This window comes from Aptenodytes patagonicus, chromosome 1 (assembly GCF_965638725.1).
Source record: "Aptenodytes patagonicus chromosome 1, bAptPat1.pri.cur, whole genome shotgun sequence".
Lineage (NCBI taxonomy): Eukaryota > Metazoa > Chordata > Aves > Sphenisciformes > Spheniscidae > Aptenodytes > Aptenodytes patagonicus.
Genome location: NC_134949.1, coordinates 24606669 through 24626417, shown reverse-complemented (window position 1 = coordinate 24626417; position 19749 = coordinate 24606669). Strand labels below are relative to the sequence as shown.

At 39.9% G+C, this 19749-nt stretch overlaps 1 protein-coding gene across 2 annotated transcripts in view; it reads left to right on the top strand.

The window, feature by feature from the left end:
- LOC143155672 (ADP-ribosylation factor-like protein 8B) overlaps positions 1 to 19749 on the top strand; it is a 30905-nt gene that overhangs the window by 5263 nt on the left and 5893 nt on the right. For both annotated transcript variants that reach the window (XM_076328635.1, XM_076328634.1), the window contains exons 3-5: positions 16272 to 16345; positions 16704 to 16797; positions 18929 to 18996. In XM_076328635.1, the coding sequence (XP_076184750.1) occupies positions 16272 to 16345; positions 16704 to 16797; positions 18929 to 18996 (236 nt within the window). The remainder of the gene's footprint in view (positions 1 to 16271; positions 16346 to 16703; positions 16798 to 18928; positions 18997 to 19749) is intronic.

Genomic DNA, 19749 nt, shown 5'->3' with positions numbered 1-19749 from the left:
TCTGAGATATTAAGGGAGCTGAGTTGACTCAGCAACAAGGGGCAACGAGGCTGGTGAGGGGTCTGGAAAACAAGTCTTATGCGGAGCGGCTGAGGGAACTGGGGTTGTTTAGCCTGGAGAAAAGGAGGCTGAGGGGAGACCTCATCGCTCTCTACAACTACCTGAAAGGAGGTTGTAGCGAGGTGGGTGTTGGTCTCTTCTCCCAAGTAACTAGCGATAGGACGAGAGGAAATGGCCTCAAGTTGCGCCAGGGGAGGTTTAGATTGGATGTAAGGAAAAATGTCTTTACTGAAAGAGTGGTGAAACATTGGCACAGGCTTCCCAGGGAAGTGGTGGAGTCCCCATCCCTGGAAGTATTTAAAAGACGAGTAGATGAGGCACTTAGGGACATGGTTTAGTGGGCATGGTGGTGTTGGGTTGATGGTTGGACTCGATGATCTTAGAGGTCTTTTCCAACCTCAATGATTCTATGATTCTATTCTATGACTCCTGAAGGTGCCTCTCTCTTCTCTTCTCTCTCTCCCCCTCTCACAACTGTAAGTGAAATCTGCAACAACTTCACTCCTAACTTATGCATCTCAGTGGAGAGTGCGGTTTAGCTCGCATAACGTAAGCTATACAGAAATAGAGCATGTAATATAAGTCAGTTGTCAGGGAACCATCTCTTAGGCCTATAGAGAAGTATAGATGATGCCAGTTGGGTTGTGATTCATGCCATAGGTATCAAAATAGAGATAAATCACTCCAGTAGCATTAAGGCTCTCTCTCTTGTTTGATTATGAACGGAGCCTGGTTGATTAGTCTAGATCAAATTCATAAATTCTATCTAAAATTAGGTGAAGGGGATATAGGTTTTTGTGTTTACCTTGACTTTTCCCTCCTTTTCCTTCATTTCCTCTCCTTTCTCCCTCAGTTCTAAAGATACTCTTTTTCCTCTGGTTTGGTATGACTCCTAAGCCTAGGGAGGATTTTCTGAAATGACCTGTAATGTGAATATAAGCAGTTGTTAACTGTCTACCCACTCACTCTAAACAGTGAGCAGATAAAGGGTGGTAAAAGGGATAATTGACTTCTGTTGTTTGGGAGATATTAAACCTGAACTAAAAAACCCCAAACCTAAAATGACCATAGGGATATAGAAACATGACTGCCTGTCTGTTTCTGGTCTTAGTATCTTGCTATACTTCTTAAAAATTTCACATGACCGTAGGGCCTTCAGCTGTACATTTCACTTGTGTATCTACTTCTCTGTTATAAGCTTGCAGAATAATCAATAGGTTCCTCTACAACTGCTTGTATGTTACAGTGCCTAATAAGACGGTCTTTTGAAATCTATTCAAATGGAAAATCTAATGTCACCCAACTATTTCTTCTCATCACCTCAACTCTCCTTCCTGTATACCCTCCTGAAATTCACGTCAGGTTTGGCTGAAATAAAAACTCTTAACATTACCCATGAGTCGGTCTGATTTTAATTTCCCAGGAAATTTTGGCGGATTGCCAAAAATAAATTATGGTGAGTATCTTAAAATTACATCCACAGTAAAGACTGTAAAAGGCTTAAAAGGAAAATGGAGTAAAATGTAAAATGGAGTAAAAGTAAAGTGGAGGAGAATAATTATTGCCATGGTAACCTCAACTTTGTGACTTTGTGCATGATCATTATGATAAGGACATGATTAGAGCCGCCTTTGGGAGAGAATCTGACCTCGCTCATATCACAGAGCAGTTGAGCAAGAAGACAAAGTAGCATCATATAAGCATTTTTAATTCACGCATTTCCTGAAAGGTAAATGATAGATAGAAGCCTAAGCTTTTTTTTAATGTAGATGGTGTGTGTGTGTGTTTGTGAGTTTAAAAAAACCAAACTGTCACACGATGAGCACTGCAATACTAAATGCAACGTGGCCAAACTCTTTTTTGAAGTAAAAAGTGTGTTCTTCCAGGATACAAGAATTTCAGTAGAGAATTTTTTCAGTAGGGAGTGCCTGTCTGTAGCCTTGAACAACCAGCTTTTGTGTGATAGTAGGAGAAAATGTCCAATTTAATGTTCTAAAATAAATACAGATTATTACACCTTTATTATTTTTTTAATTAAAATATATTGTTGCAAGAAAAGCACATACTGCAAGAGTTACAGGAGTGAAACTTCTGAAATTTTGAGAGAACACCCTCACTCTGCACAGATAATGGAAGCAGAAAGAATTTTTGTCTTGATTTCTTACTTCTTATAAATTCTTCAGGGATCAGTTGAGAGCTGCTTGAATTGCTAACACATACAAATGTGAGTGTGCAGTGTCTCTCATTTTACAGTTTATTCCCAAAGATCAAAATTTTCAGCATTGTTTTCATGGAATTCACTGTTAGTAGTGTGTCTAGCAAACCCTTATATTTGTGTGCTGCTGCCTAGTGTAAGGTAAATATGTAGGAACTAATGGCATCATGGTAATGAAATCCATTTAAACTTTGGAGTTTGTCTACTGGAATAGGTAGTCAAGACTAGCATTACTTTACACAGTGGGCAGCTCTCTGAAAACACAGAGAAATTTATATGGCAATATGAGTAAGCCTGCATCAGTTGGACTTTATCTGGGGAAAACATAGGTGACCAGAATCAAAAGCCTCTCAGCACTTATTCTTGCAGCCAACCCTGTATGCTCAGTTTATTTTGCAGACCCACGAATCAGAAAGGGTAACAGGTAATTGAACTGTTTTTTCAGGAGACAGAAGTAGCGCACAAGGGGCACATTCTGCTGAGTAACCGTTACGCAGCTTTTTCTTGTTAATGGAGGCTGTTATTTCATGATGCTTTCTGTTAGTTCTTAGGAATGCTATGTTTGAAACTGGTGAAAAACCACAGAATTTCATTGATGATGAGGTCTTTAACTTCTGGTCTTGGCCCTTCTTCACCTCTATTCTTAGTATATACAAAATCATCCAAGCTCTCCCTCATCTCTGCTGGTTCATTTCTCTGTGGCCAGCTCTGCTTGTGGTAGTGCGTACACTACATGTAAGGTAAGGCTGGTAAGGGGAAATTTCAATTTACAGGAACATCTACTTTGATTGCAGTAGGGCAGTATTCATGCTGCATAACAAGAAGGTATACTGATTGGCAGAGAGCTGTTTCCTCTCTTTCCTTGCTATGGAGTTTCCCTCCAACTCTCCTCATGCCCGTTAGCGTGTCCTCATCAAACGTGTTCCCCTCTTCCACTGCCTGGTTTCTTTGTGCCTCACCCCTTCGCATATACACACAAAGGCCGAACCCTAAACACCTCATACCTCAAAGTACCGCTCCTATCCCTTAAAGAGAAAGCAACAAATGTCCTCGCTTAGTCCAGGAGTGAGTTTGTCAGTGAATGAGAAAAATAAAGAAGTTCTAGTCTTGGGTCCCTCTGTTGAATGTGTCTCAACAACCATCCATGTGTTGCTGAGCAAAGAGCTGAACTCTGCTATAGAAAGAACATACTTCAGCCTAACAGCAGCTTGGTACATTCCTGTTTATCTTCTCCCAAAAGAGTGCCTTTTTAACCAGATCAGAACTTCTGAATATTTTTTCTTTTGGGGTCCAAATTCTGCTTTCCAAACAGAATCTTTCTTGTAAAGGGAAATAAAACCAGCCCCTCTTAAAAAAACCCACAAAGTTACAAAATAACCTTTTAATACACTTGCTTTTCTGCCTGTGGTAGCACTTCTAAACCTCAGTATGATGTTCCTCATGCTAGGGTCAAACTAGACTTACCTTCTGGGAAATCTAAGAGGAAATCAGGCCAGCCTAGGGAGGGTGGCAGAGATTAAAGGTCAGCTTTTACAATCATCTTAAGTAGATCATGGTGTGAGGTTTTACATTCTACTTTAAGCCTGGCCGTACACCCTTGGACCCCTTTTCCATCAGTACCAGTGACCACATGGCAAAATGGTAGTCAGATCAGCCAACTGATCTAGATAAAAGCAGCCTCTAAAAAAACCCACCAACCAACCAAACCAAACCTGTCCCCATGCTAGTTTCTCCCCAGTCAAATTACCTAAGTAGTGTGCTCTGCAAACAGCTGCGTGATTGCTGGTGCCACCACAGTGTGGGAAAGCAGGATACAGACACAGGCAAAACAATGTGTTTTGGGGGCAGCCTGGATAGATTGACTTAGATAGCTGCAAAACACCATATTTAGAGCACAGAATCTGAACAGGAAGAAAGCAGTCTCTCCATTTGGTGAGACAAACAAAGTTTTCCTTCATCCTTCCACTCTGGTAGCTAAAAACTTTTAAGCACAACTAACGCAGCCTGTTGCTAGAGGGCTGCTAGAATTATGTGTTCAGTATGCACGCATAGACTGATTGTGGATTCAGATGGACCAGTGACAATATTTAAAAAAAATAAATGTTTAATGCTATATTGTTAGGATTTATGAACATTGGATGGTGTTAAATTTTCTAGTCCTTATGATTAATTCATGATTCATATTAGTTATGGAAGAGAATTTATGGAGAAGTCAATGGGCATGGATACCAGAAGAACAGTCTGATTGATGTGCTAATTGTATAGATTTTCTCCCCCAAGATTCTGTTTATTCTACACAAATGAACATGTACACTAGCTATGACAGCAAATCGAATAATGTATTTACAACAGGAACATCAGAGGTACTTCTTTACAAGTGCAAATGCATCCTAAGGCTATCCTATGCTTTCTTGACCTCTTATACATCAATGGCAGATGTGTAGGAGAATGGGACCAGTGGCAAAATTGTGATAAGCATCGTGATACGAAGCAGCAAATGCAGATTCACAAGGAAAAGCTGTTTGTTTCCGTATAAGTGGTCAAACTGTCTTAAGTTTTCACTTATTCAGAGGTATTTTTTTCTTATTGTTCTTTCAGGCATGCAGGTGTTCTTTGTCCTCCTGCCTGAGCCTTCCCTTCTCTTTCAGAAGATTACATCTGTACTGAAGCAGTACCTTCCACTTGAGCTTTAGCGATGCTTCCCAATTCATCCAGGAGAGGATTCTATTTTAATTATTCCTAAACATCAGTTTCATGCACTTTTCATCGCATCTGCCTTGCTTTACCACTGATCAAAGAAGTCCACAGATGCCACAGTCAATAAAAAAATTAACCGTATTCAACCATAGTTCATAAATAATCCACAGGAATAAGAATTTCCTTTCAGTTCCCTTGTTTTCTGTCTTTTGCATAGGAACAATAAGGCCATGATTTAGAGTTCATGTAGAGAAAGCATAAGGATAGTTGGAGTGCTATACTGATGCTGCTACAGAACTGTCAGACATGAAAGAAAATGAGAAAGCTGTTGATGGTTCATTCAACTAGACAAACAAAAGCCATTTACAAGTAGAGTCTTCAAAATAAAGTATTTTTTGAGCCAGGATAGTTAAAGTAGATGAAGGAAGTCACTAATAAGTTTGTACTGGAGTTGTCTGCACAGATGATATCGCAAGATCGAGTTCATGCAGGGAGGAGGTGTGTGAGTTTCTGTGGAACTGCCTTGTTTTACACTTTGATCTCAAAAGTCATGTTGTATATAGTTGTTACAACAGAGTTGTTAAGAATAAGGGGATAATGCTAACATTAAGGGGATAATGCTAACATTGTTAATATGTTTATTAGTTTCAAAAATGGTACTTGGTTTGGAAGCCAGTCTGCACAGGAAAATAATTTATCTTAACCAGTTCTCATGGTGTCTCTGCTACAACAGCATACAGTGAAAGTAAGAGGTGTAGGTGAATATGGCTCTTACGTATAGATGCTTATTTCCTTAAAAGCCTGTCAAGATGAAGTACTTGTATGTCACTATTTCTCTATCTAGGTAAGCTGTTAAAATCTTACAGCCTAATTGCTAGATAAAGTTTTCAAAATTATTTTACTGTGAGAAGGATGACATCATTTGTTGGTAAGTTGATGACTGAAGAATGGCGAGGGGGATGCTTCTTGCTGGAATCCTTTGATGAGCTATTTGCAGCCTAGTCAACAAGGATTCAGAGTGAAAATTTCTTTAACTTTTTTATCCCAACAAAGCAAGTTACCTTTCTCACAGAAACCTTATGATATCCAACTGTCAGCTATTGTTAAAATTCCTGGATAAAGTGGTTTTTTACTAAACCTGTGAAGTCCTTCAAACATGGCAGGAGTGATCTTCATGGTAAGCAGGTAGGTCTTGCGTCTGACCTTTTTCAAAGGTCTCAGGGGACACTGCAAAACAGAATCAATTAAACTTACTATAGGAGTGAGGCTGAGAAACCATCTGGGTCAAAAAGTCATCAAGTGAAAAAATGGCATTCCCGAAGGCTAAGACCGATCATCTTAGGCAAAGAAAGTTGCAACACCAAGTAGTAGGCGATACTAATCCTTTATGTGTTCTTTGCCGTATTTTGGGGTAGGCCACTAAGAAGGACATGCTATGCTAGTGCAGTGTCACTGCCTGGTTTCCTGACTACAGTTCTATCTCTAGATTCCATACAGTTCCAGAAGGCAACAAGAACTAAGGAGCCCACGGTCTTCTTGACTTTCTTCTGATTTTGACAGTCATTTCCAGAAGGCAGCAGATTTATTCTCTTATTTAGTCTCTAATCCTAGAGTATAAAAGTATGATCACTGGCATGCCTCTGTGTATGAGTATTTATCTGAACCATACTGAAAGAAAAACACGGATCTATGCAAGCCGAAACATTTTGTAGGAAGAGGCCAATTTCATGTGCTCTTTAATTGAAATTGAGCATGATCAGAAATGTAAAGCTGTCAGCTTTAACCATGAATTGTCAAATTTTGGCTTGTCAATGTATTTAATGAAACCTGTCACCTATTATTTCAAAAAAAAGAGGAGGCAAAGAGGAAAGATTTTACCAGGCAGTATTTGAAATCTAAGCAGGAAGCTTTATGGATTTTGAGGTTGTGGTTGAGGTATTAAATTACAGGATGATTTCCAGCATCAGAATACCTAATGTACTACAACTTAGGGATCTGTTAAAACTTTTTTGATGAAGTTAATAACAAAACTGATGGCTATTACTTTTTTCCTGACAAAAAAAAAAATCTATGACGGAATTAATTTGGGGTTTTAATTCCAAGCAAGTTTTGTTGTTTGCTGAGTGATTTGATTTTGATGGAATTTCGTGGATTAGCTCAGTATTAGTAAATCTCACCAAAGCAAAAAGATTACTGTTCAATAAGCTAGACAGTAGCTAAAAAAATTCTTTTAACCAAATTTTGAGAGCCTCAGAATACATGGATCATGAACTGTTATTTTAAATGATTGTGAAGCTCCAACTAATCAACCTTTGATTCTCACAGTGATGGTCTTAGAATAGTCTCAGGTATCAAAATGAAAGAGCAACACAAGACGTGCATACACACAGGAAATGCAGCAGCTAAATTTTCCTTGCTCTTGGACTTTGTTTAAGCTTACTCTCAAAATAGCACTGCCAGCCAGTTTCTGCAACCCCCTTGGATATTGCAGTCCGGAGGGAGCAGTGAGGAGCTGCTCGGGGGACTGGAGCTGCGGAGGTTGGACTGCGGTCACCCCAGCTGTCACCACTAGAGGCCAGCGTCCTTCCACGGGAGCTGCAGCCCGGGCTGGTGCAGGCCAGTCTGCTGGGGGGCAAAGCCAAGCTTCTTGCTACTTGCTATTTGCTCTGATGTGGCAGAGAGGGAGGAGGAGGAGGAGTATCCCAGCTCTGTGTGTTCCTCTCCCAGCTTTCTTCGTTGCAGCACTCCTCCCTCCTCTGGATAGTAGAGTTTCCAAGTCTCCAAACATCCTCTTAGAATCCTTCTGCTTTGTAATGCTTCATCCTGCTATTCAGCAGCAACTAAAAAATATCTCACCTGTCATTTCACCATCTCACGTGTCATGCAGTAATACAAGCCTCTGTGTGTGCTGCCTGTATAGCTCCAGCAGTGTTTCAGCAAGTACTGGCTATTACGTATGGCTAGGGTCACTCTGAAAAGGCCGTGCCGTATCTGGGCTGATTTCTATTTCTATTTCTATTATTTCTATAAAGAAGAATTTTTGTGGCATGTCCCAGTGATTTATGATAGTTATGTGTAAGAAAAAGCTGTACTGCTGGATTCAAAAGGGCTGTGAGCCACAGCAGGATGTCCAGTTACTAGTGATATACCCCGGGGATTGTTTAGCGTCTTCATTAGTAACCTGGATGATGGGACAGGGTGCACCCTCAACAAGTTTGCTGGTAATACAAAACTGGGAAGAGTGGCTGATACAGCAGAGGGTTATGCTGCCATCCAGAGGGACCTCGACAGGCTGGAGAAATGGGCTGACAGCACCCTTATGAAGTTAAAGAAAGGAAAGTACAAAGTCCTGCACCTGAGAAGGATCAACCCCAGGCACCACTACAGGCTGACTGGCTGGAAAGCAGCTTTGCAGAAGGGGACCTGGGGGTCCTGGTGGACGCCAAATTGACCATTGGTGAGCAGTGTACCTTTGCAGCAGAGAGACCAATGGCATCCTGGGCTGCATTAGGAAGAGCTTTGACAGCAGGTCAAGGAAGGTAACCCCTCCCTTTTACTCAGCACTGGTAAGGCCATACCTGGAGTACTGTGTCCAGTTCTGGGCTCCCCAGTACAAGAGGGATGTGAAGCTACTGGAGAGAGTCCAGCGAAGGGCCATGAAGATGATTAAGGGCCTGGAGCATCTCTCATATGAGGAGATGCTGAGATATCTGAGACTGTTTAGCCTAGAGAAGAGAAGGCTCAGGGACATCTCATCAATGTAGCCAGAAGATGTAGCCAAACTTTTCTCAGTGGTGCCTAGTGACAGGACAACTGGCGATGGGCACAAACTAAAATATGAGAAATTCCATTTAAGCCATAAGAAAATAGTGTTTTTACTGTGAGGGTGATTGAACATTGGAACAGGTTGACCAGGCAGGTTCTGGAGTCTCCATCCTTGGAGCAGTCTGCTCTAGGTGACCCTGCTTTGACCAGGGCAAGTTGGACTATACAATCTCCAAAGGCCCCCGCTAGCCTCGGTGGTTCTGTGATGCTGTGAAAAGGAGTTAAATGAGGGTTAGAGAGTGGCTCAGAGAATAAGCATGGAGCATACTCAGAATTACTCAATAATCAACTAAGAAGGAAAAGTATGAAAACACTCTCCCATCTGATAATTTGGGAAGAGAAGCCTTGGAGACTGTATCTGTGCTGGGAGTTGTGCGCTGCAGAGTGTGAGACAGGATCATGCATTAGATAGGAACCTCTACAGTGGTTGGGACAAACACGTGGGGCTAGAAGCCAGTGTCCTGAGTCAGAACAGGCAGCGTTGAATGTCTCACCAGTCATTCAGAGTAACCATTCGGACTCCTAAAAATGAGGACCAAGAGTTGATCTTGTTGTTGATCTTGAGTAGGGAAGTGATTGTGCCCCTGTACTCGGCACTGGTGAGGCCGCACCTCGAATACTGTGTTCAGTTTTGGGCCCCTCACTATAAGAAGGACGTTGAGGTGTTAGAGCGTGTCCAGAGAAGGGCAACGAGGCTGGTGAGGGGTCTGAAGAACAAGTGTTATGAGGAGCGGCTGAGGGAACTGGGGTTGTTCAGCCTGGAGAAGAGGAGGCTGAGGGGAGACCTCATTGCTCTCTACAACTACCTGACAGGAGGTTGTAGCGAGGTGGGTGTTGGTCTCTTCTCCCAAGTAACTAGCGATAGGACGAGAGGAAATGGCCTCAAGTTGCGCCAGGGGAGGTTTAAATTGGACGTGAGGAAAAACGTCTTTACTGAAAGAGTGGTGAAACATTGGCACAGGCTGCCCAGGGAAGTGGTTGAGTCCCCATCCCTGGAAGTATTTAAAAGACGAGTAGATGTGGCACTTAGGGACATGGTTTAGTGGGCATGGTGGTGTTGGGTCGATGGTTGGACTCGATGATCTTAGAGGTCTTTTCCAACCTCAATGATTCTATGATTCTATGATTCTATCTCAAGGAATCATCTAAACCAAACTTGTGCTCTGAGGTGAATCAGATATTTACTCAAATATCTTAGGTAATTGTTTCTTAGAATTTGTTCTTCCATGAAGAAGGTTCTACAATATCCCTTGTTTTGTACAATGTTCTTTCACTCTAAGTGTTAGAAAGCTTTTTTCCTAGTATCTAACATGAGTTGCTGTCATCACAAATTGAGCTGCTTTTTTCTTCTCTTCTATATCTGGCAGCCATTTCCTGGGAAACATTATGGTTTTGCTTCCCTCCCCCCTCTTCATAGGTCATATTTTCAAAATCTCTTCTCACCCTTTCTTTACTCATCAGGACTTTTTCAAATTTGTGTGTCTGTTCTATAGACTGATGCTCAAAACCAATATAGGAGCCTCCCTGACACTGAGGACAGGGCAGTACATACTTCCAAAATCGTACATAAGATGTTTCTGCTAGTACATGCTGATTTAAGATTTGCAACACTGTTGAAACGCATACTTAGTTTGTGAACTGCTCAAGCTTTTTGTCCCGCACCTCTACCTGGTTTTTATCCGTTTTGTGCTAGTGCATTTGGTTCCCTCTGTCCAAATGTAGCATTCTGAACTTGTGTGTGTTAAATACCAGCTGTCTTATTTCAGACCATCCCTCTAGTTGGTCTGGATACTTTAGGATTCTGATCTTTTCTTTTTATCCTCTCTCAGCTTGAAGTTATCTGCAGCTTACATAAACATATGTTCTGTTCTAACATCCTGTTGGGACACCTGGGAACCATAAATGCTGCCCCTGGTTAGCTCTGTCCTCAGCAGCTTTGGTTCATTGATAAATGCTGGGAATCTGTCAGGATTGCTCAGACTTGAGAGGTAGAGAGCAAGGGGGACAAATGAGGAGAGTGCCAGGGAGCTGCTCTGTGGGGTTAAATCTGTCATGGGAGAATGTCCTTTTCTTGTCTCATCTACCAATATTAGATTACCTTTTCCCAGCATACACACTGTTGCATATCCTCCTGGCTTTTTGCTACTATTGAGCAAATACTCATTTTTGCTTTCATGGTTATATGTTCTTCAAGGAGAAGCAAAATTAATAATCACTACAGTAGTTATTGATCAGCTGTTTTGAGCTATCAGTGTCCTTGCCTCTGGTCTCTTTGCTCTCAGTCTTCCAAATGCAAGTTCTGCCTACAGCTTTATAACTTCTATATGCCTACTTTCACCAGAATCTCTTGGATTTTGATGACTAGAGACTGATTCATGATCATGTGAAAAGAGAGTACAAAGGATTGTACAGAATCAGGGCTTTCTACGTTGGGGAGAACACACTACTGAGGCTAGGATAGATTGGCTCCTTCTGTTTAGAGGTGTGCTATGTCTTGATTGAGAGGATTACAGTCTTATCTCTAAAGCTGGGTTCCCTGGTACTCTCCTGCCTTAGAAGACAACGTGGAGGTAAGCAGCACGAGGTTCAGAAAATGGTTTCTGAGAACAGACTTTGCTTGTGTGTCCTGTTTAAAATCTACCTGTTGATGCTTCCAACATTGTACCTTGTGTCTCTGATAAAATGGCAAATATACCCTGATCATTGAGAAATACCCCCTCCCATTAAAATGCCTCTGTGCTTGTTTTCAGGAGTTGAAGATATGCAGCCATTTTGTGTTGCAAGTCTAAGTCCATTTCCAGTTCTTCAGTGAAAGTGCTATGATTAAATTAAAGAATTATAAACTATGCATATAGCGTTTTTTCTGTCTGACGTGACTAAAATAAAATACCTAGTTGCAAAAAATGTTTAAAAGTTGGGCTTTATCGCCAGTGAGGAGTGACAACAGGGTTCTTTAAAGGACTAAGACTGATTTCAAAGAACATGGTGTTCTGGGAAGTATTGCCTGCAGAAAGTGCAGCCACGTGGCATATGTTTTTCAGCTTTAAGAGCAACTGTAAAGGCATTTCTGAAATATAGGATAATAGGTAGTAAGTATTCTAAGGTAGTACAGTATTCTAACTTCCATAATAGGTTACATGGCTAGTACTACAAGTAAGGCTCTGTAGTTTTGTATCCACAGGGCAATTTATTAAAAATTTTAAGGTTATTTGATTTAGCTCTTTTTGTTCTTCCCGTTTATTAGACGGAGAAGCTGAACATTACTGGTTGAAGATTCCAGCCTAGAATAGGTGATTATTTAGGATTTGTTTCCCCTGAGCTTAGCCAGGTGAAAAGGAGGAAGCCAGCTTGAGCCTGTTGTCTAAACTCAATGGAGAGCAGTGGGTGCTTTGCAAGAATGGTTCACCTGGTGGGCAAGGTGGGTAAGACAGATGCAGTCGTTTCCTGCTGTGGGTGCTCTCTGAGCTCTTCAGTAGCCACAGGGGAATTTTAGTCACTTGGATTAGATGCCTACATTTAAGATGGCTGAAGTTGAGGGAAATGAATCCCATGCTTTCCAGTTACTCCCTGTCATTACGCATTGAGTTGGCTATGAATGCTGTGACTGCTTGCTGTGTATGCATGAGCTCATTAGGCACATCTCAGTATACGTGGACTTGTCTGTGTACAATGTAGTTTTGGATGTTGCTGGTGCTACCTTATTTTGCCCAAATACTCTTCTGTGTTTAGAATTGCCTCACCTGTTTGTTCAGGTTAGGTTTTATGGCTGACATTTTCTGAATACTTCCAAGCAGAAAGGTATATTTCTGAGTTCAAGTATTTGTAGTGTCAGATTCAGCTTGCAAATTAAGATGCCTGAATGTAAACAGCTATATGTCTGCAATGACGGTTAAGCTCCTTTAATGATAGTCAGAGGAGCTCTAGTCAGTACTGTCAAGCCTAGAGCGTAATTCTGTCATCCTAAAGAAGATGTTACGTGTGGTCAGCTGAACAGGCTTCACTGACTACTGTGAGTTCGTAGGTACTGAACCCATGCATTGACATCGAGATACAAATGTGTCATTGTACACATCTCTGTCCACAAGAAATATCCTATCCAGCATGTCTGAAAAAAAGCCATGTGAAACTGACATCTAGAAAATAATTTTCCTGCAACATTTTCATTAACCGTCAAGCCTTCCCACAATATAAGCTAATTAAAAGAAACACAACTAGAGTGTTAATGAGCTTTCCTGTAACTGAAAGCTTTCGAAAACCTTTGAACCTATTCCCCAGCTGCATTTTTGCTCAACTGTCATGATACCTCTGTGCAAAAAAAAAAAAAAAAAAAGGACTTGCTCCTTAAACATAGCTGGTAGCTGTGGTCTTCAGAAGGACCTTTAGATCCACATGAAGAAGTTGTACAAGAGACATACCCAGAGAGATTCCTGTTTTGGAAGAATTTGATTTAACAGGTAAGTATAAGCACTATGGTAAATGATGATTCCAAAGTATGCTGATTAATCTAGTATACAAATTAAAACATTGCATTATTTTATGAGAATGTAGACCTGCAAGCACGATAAGTATTACTACTCTATAGGAGTAGACAGGAACAAGTAAAATAGTGATTTGTAAAATGCAGTAGAAATAAGATGTATGCCTTTGAGATTGAGCCTAAACAACACGAACTTGAGATTTTAATTTCCTGTGAGGCAATGGTACTGGGTATCAAAGAAACTTTTTCTCTGTTTGGTTTGGTCATTCTGTAGGCATTTTCTGATTCTTAAAATCAGCTGGTCTTCTAGGGATAAAATTACCTCTTAAATATTATGAAAATTTTATTCCTGAGAGACCAATGAAAGCCATGGGAGCAATTTGAAGCCCAGTCTCTTTTTAAAAACACCCAGACAAAATAAACTTCTTTCATAGCTAGCCGTATATTCTGCTGTTGAGGTATAGTCTCCTGCCTCTCCCAGTTCACACCCAGAATATACTTTTTACCTGTGTATTAAATACTGGGATACAAAAATAGGTGATGTACAAAACACACAAGGCTCATGGAAGAAAACTTCTTTCGTGCTAAGACCTCTCCCCTTTCCTTCCTGGGCGCCTCTTGTATTGTCATAGTTCTGCCTGTTCAGTCACGTACAGTAGAAATGGTTTGGGGCAGAGATTTGTGTTTTGAATAGTTAACTCTGTCATTGGCTATTCAATATAATAAAGAGTATTAGAAAGTTACTACTAGCACCATTTTAATTTCATAGGCAAAGAGGTGAGGATTTTTTTTTTTTATTTTATGCATTTATTTTCTTTCCCTATTTCAGATAATTATAACTTAATATATTGACCTAAACTGGGTTCCCAAGCACTGTTAAAAACACCTAGTCTATCTTGTGTCCTTCATGTTGTACTTTAATGAATAGCTGTAAGCCTTATTAGGGAAACTGACTGGAAATGACTTACCTTTCCGTTGTTTCAAGGTGACTTTTTCTCCTAATGAGAATAATACTTGTTCTGCAGTGCAATTTAATATAGTATAGATATCGTATATCATCAAACAAGGACAAAACCAGTATTTCTTTATCTTGTATTATTTATTTTGTGATTAGTCCAGGCTACATCATCTTGTAGATTTTTGCGGCTACCAGGAATAATCGCTGTCAGTCTCCAAAAATCTAATCTTACTACTGGCCTTCCCTGTCCTCTTTCCCCTTCTTTCTTCTCTGATCTACCAAGAAAATAATTTAGTTTCTTTTTCCAGACACACAGATGTGCACCAGATGGTTACTGATAGTTTCAAGGTCCTGATGAGTTATTGGAATAATTAAGTGTTGGTGTGAGGTTTGTCATCTAACTATAATACTGAACTGTGTACTCATCTCTTTCAAGCTTTTAAAATAAAAGGTTTATTTTATTAAGACTTTTGAAACAGTGCTTAAAATGTCATTGCAGATAATAATTGATACCCAGTTCATGGTCAGAAGTTCACGCAACTCTCTTTCATATGTAAAATTCTTGATCTTGTAAAGGGGATCAAAGGCAATCTACATTTAGGTGATACAATAATTTTATGCCAGAAGGAATGGTAAGATATCAATCAGGGAATGATTTTAATGGTGAATTGGGAAATATTTCTATCTAAAATATGAACATAAGGTGTTGAAAATGATAGAGAAACTGATACATAAATATGATTTATGGATTGTGGAATTAAAAATACAGTCCACATTAGTTGAAAAAGGCCTTATTCCAAGGGTCTATTAAGTCTTGCTCTTTTGTGCAAGTCTTTGTTGCCACAACAGGTTGAATATGTTTGGATTTATAAAGTATAAATATGAAAAAAACTCTTAAGAAAATTTTGCTTCTGTGTATGTTACTTCCAAATGTAGTTTGTGCTGTAATGGATATGCCTCCTAGGTCTGGTGTACGGTACGTATTGCTTTGATAGCTAAATCTGATTAAAATAAGAAATAATTACTTCTCTTTGTCCTTGACATAGGAACAAATCCATTCCTTCTACTTTTCAGTGTTCAGCACTATTATAATAGGTGTGTCACTTGTAACACAACTGTCTTTGGATGTAGCTGCAATAGCTACATCATCACACAGCCCTTGCCTGCATGATTTAGATCCTTTCCTTAGTATTTTGATCTTGGAAATGGTTTTGAAACAAGATTATTGCCATCCACCAAAAATACTGAATTTTTGCAAGCAAAGCAGAAAGAGTAACTCCTGTACAGAAAAATAATGTGCTAGCTTTTTAATGATAAGGAATTCAGTGGGATTGCTGGACACTAATAGCATGCATAAGTATTTGCAGGATTGGAGCTTTATAAAATCCCAAGCAGAATTTGAGCTTCCTTTCCTTAAGATTCACTGATTAATCACTTCAGGTCTACCCTACACTACTGTTTCCTTTCTGGTTCTGATCAGTTAATCCATGTGTCTTTTAAAGCACATTTGATGAATAAATGGGAGAGCTGTGGAGGTATTGGAGCTCCCTAGAGTATATCATCCTTTACGTGGACTCGGTCTGCTCTCCGACCAACTCTTCATTTACTTAATACCTGTCTTTATTCTGCTGAAGGCCTGATGCATTCTTAACTCAGGTGTCCCTAGCCCCATTAAAAATGCAACTTCATACCTGTTTTCATACAATGATGCTATTTTTTCTGGGTTTTAGACTGTGTATTTGCAAGAATTCACTTTCGTATCTAAGACTTGCAGTGAGTGGGAAAGGGTAGTGTTCTCCAAATGGACATTTGGAGCTCTTAATGTCACAGGACTGACTTGCCCTGTGAATGTGCCTATCCCCCTCCACTGACTGGAAGGGACTGAGAAGACCAGTCTCTTGAGGAAGGTCACTTAAAAAACTGCCTACATTTAGGCATCGTCAATACAACCTGCATGCTGCATGTAAGAGTTCTTCTGTCCTGTTAGTACTGTGTAGTTCAAAAACATTTTGGGGTTGGGGTGTTCTTACCTTTTCCAGGTATGGGACATTGGAGGGCAGCCAAGGTTTCGAAGCATGTGGGAGCGTTATTGCAGAGGAGTCAATGCAGTTGTGTAAGTTTTCTTGTGTATGCCCATACAAAATGTATTTTACAATATATATTATTAATATAGATACGCTTTTCTTCCTGTCCACCTCCATCACATGAGAAGACCCAACACGGTAAAAGTAGTGTGTTTTTGCACATTCAGCAACCCAGATATATAAGTAATTGCATGTTCCAGGCCATTTTTTCCTCACAGCCCATATTTAATTTTGTATCTTCCTCTATTAATAAATGCAGGACTGACACAACTCAAGATTGTTCTAATGCTGTTGTCAATGTGAACGCATTTGTCACATTTCAGATGTTTTAATGAGACTTTCTGCAAGTAATGGACAATACCATAAATAACTATATTCCCATTGCAGTTACATGGTGGATGCAGCAGACGTAGAAAAAGTAGAAGCTTCAAAGAATGAGCTACACAGTTTGATAGATAAGCCACAATTGCATGGAATTCCAGTAAGTATTTTGATTATTATTCTTACCTGAATGTAGACAGTGTAGCCTAAATCCTCATGAATTGGTTCCTCTGGACTCTTGAAACACTAGCTTAAATACGATGCAGCCTTGATACATTGAGCGCTCTTACAAAAATCATTGTGACATTTTTTCAGAGGACTCAGCATCTTATCAGTGCTACAGTAGTGTGTTCGTTTTCTCATCTGAAGGTCAGAATAGATTCGGAAAAAATTCATTTTCACATGTGGCATTATCAGACAGTAATTACTTCCAGTCAGTCTCCTTGTTGGCTGGGTTTAAACTAGTGACCCAGATACGTTTCTGGCAGTATCTTAAGGCATGTGAGATTTGTCTTTCTGAAGGTTGGCAGACACTAACATCAAATAGTCCTCTGCTTCCAGAGATTGTGGAGGAGCTTGACTTTTTATGTGTCCTGACTCTTTCTTTTTCTTGATTTTTTTAGTTTTTCAAACTAAACTGTGTGGAAAAAATGCAAATATGCATCTGTTCTCCAGTAGGAAGTGTCAAAGAATAGTATATTCTGCTGAAATTCTAGTGAGGAATAATGGAGGTGGAGACTAATGTTGTTTAATTAAATGTAATCTGCCAATTTGGACCTAGTAGGAATCTATCAGGTTAGTATTGATCTTTGGTGCTGACATCACCAAGCAAGAGTTCATGCCTTTGATCACAAGAGAGAGAACAATGGTACATACAAATCAGAAAGAAGTTACTCACAACTTGATGGTTCTTGCTTGGCCCCATTTTTGTAAGCAAATATTTGGACACTTGGCCAGTGCAAGTGGTCGAAGTCATCTGAGGATGAGTAGACAGGCAGCCAACATAAAATCATTGTGACACACATCCATTCTTGAAAGAGAATTTTTCAAGTGACTCCCCTTCTTTTTTATAACGTTTGCTATTATTGTTGCGTTTTTATATGTTAAGTACATGTTGAACAAATCCTACAGAAATCTATAGTCATGCTATTCATGGCGAGTGACATTGTCCTTTGTACTGTCTTCAGATCCTATTTTACTTCTCAGTTTTCCTTCCTGAAATGAGAGGTCTCTCATATCTTCAGAAGCATTTAATTAAGTTCCTTTCCTTTTACATGTTATAATACCACATTCGAATTGCCCAGCCTGATTAGCACGGTAATTTCCAAGGTCCAATGTATTTTTTACTTGCTTTTATTTCATAGGTAATAACTAGTATTGAACGTCCTTCAATTTATTGTACTCAGGCTTTGGCATTATAGATTTTAAGGTAGCTTTATTAATCTGAGACTGCAAGTAATGAGTTTTAATGTGTTCCAGATTCATTGGAAATAATGGGACAGTCTTGACTCAGAATTGTAACGCATCTGGAAAACAATAATGCAATCATAATTAGAAAAACTTTCCATTGCTTACTTTATCTTAGAATGTGCTCAACCCATTTATCTGACCTTAATTTATACTTGAAGCCTTAAGTATTGCGTAGGAACTCTTAAGTTCCAGCATCTATTCAGTAGGTTTTCTGCATTTCTCAGACTTAATTCCTAATGGCCGTCTTTCTGATTTCTACTGTGGATGCTCAAAGTGGAGGGAGAGGAATCAGTCATTTGGCTGGTGCTTGGGTGATACATGGTTTGGATGCCTGGCTGTTTAGTATGTCAATGTTAAGAAGCAGGGGAGCAAAACTGTAGAGAGAATCATGTCTGGGTCTTGAGGACCCAGCCTCTACTGCTGGGGCCCTACTTTTGATTAACATCTGTCTGGTCCTGTGAGTTGAATGTCTGTCGGTGGCTTGAGTGCACCTGGTGCATCCTCTCCTCCAGGTTTAGTTGCATGCAATCTGACGTCATCCCATACTGCCATCCAGAATGGAGACATTCACTTCCAGAGACTCCTGATACTGATACACCCAGAAATAACTGGATCCAGTTTTCAGTGGGTGTGCATCCAGCATCTGACCCTGACTAGGAGCGGGATTTCCGTGATGCTCCCACAGTCATTGGTCATTTTGAATATGTCCGCTATTGCATTCTAAATACTTAGATGCCAACTTAATGCGAACAAATGGTTAAAGACAAAAATAAACTTTTATTGCTCCTGGATTTAACATGAATATGAATGATTTCTTTCAGGTGTTAGTCCTTGGAAATAAAAGAGACCTCCCAGGTGCACTGGATGAAAAGCAGTTAATTGAGAAATTGTAAGTAGCTGGCCTCTAAAAAGCTGAGACACTGTGAAATTTGATATGTAAGAGAAAATCTATGGCAATAACCAGCTATAACAGATTCCTTTTTACATTCTCAGATACTCCACTTCAAGCTCTGCTAGCAGCTGAAACAGCAATCTAGGCTGATAACTGACTGCAGTAGATTTGAACCTCTCTTGATTATTATTTTGGTTGTATAAAGTTGTTTCAGATAATCCTGTTTTCCCATCACCGAAGATACAACTGCTATAGATAGTAATAGGCTCACTTACACTTTTCAGGGTACATTGTAGTGGCAGTTTAATGCTCGAATGGCATTAGAACAGAACAATTTCAAACTACTGTCTGTAAATTTAAGCAATTCAGATATTTTTGGCATGTATCCAAAGCATATACTTATGGATTGCTGAAACTAACTTAAATTGATGCATTGTAAGGATAATTGTAAAGAAAATATACAATTTTGTAAAAGTGGCCAGTATAGCACTCATTTTGCAGAATAGGATTCTATGTCTCAAATCACATAATTTTAATCAGTAGAAAGTGAAGTGAAGTTTCAGTATAGAAGGATGATCCAAAAGCTAAGCAACTAAACTCGGACTTAGGAAACACAGAATGGCTGAGGTTGGAAGGAACCTCTGGAGGTCATCTTGTCCACCCACCTGCTGAAGCAGAGCCACCTAGAGCTGATTGTCCTGGACCGTGTCCAGACGGCTTTTGAGTATCTCCAAGGATGGAGACTCTGCA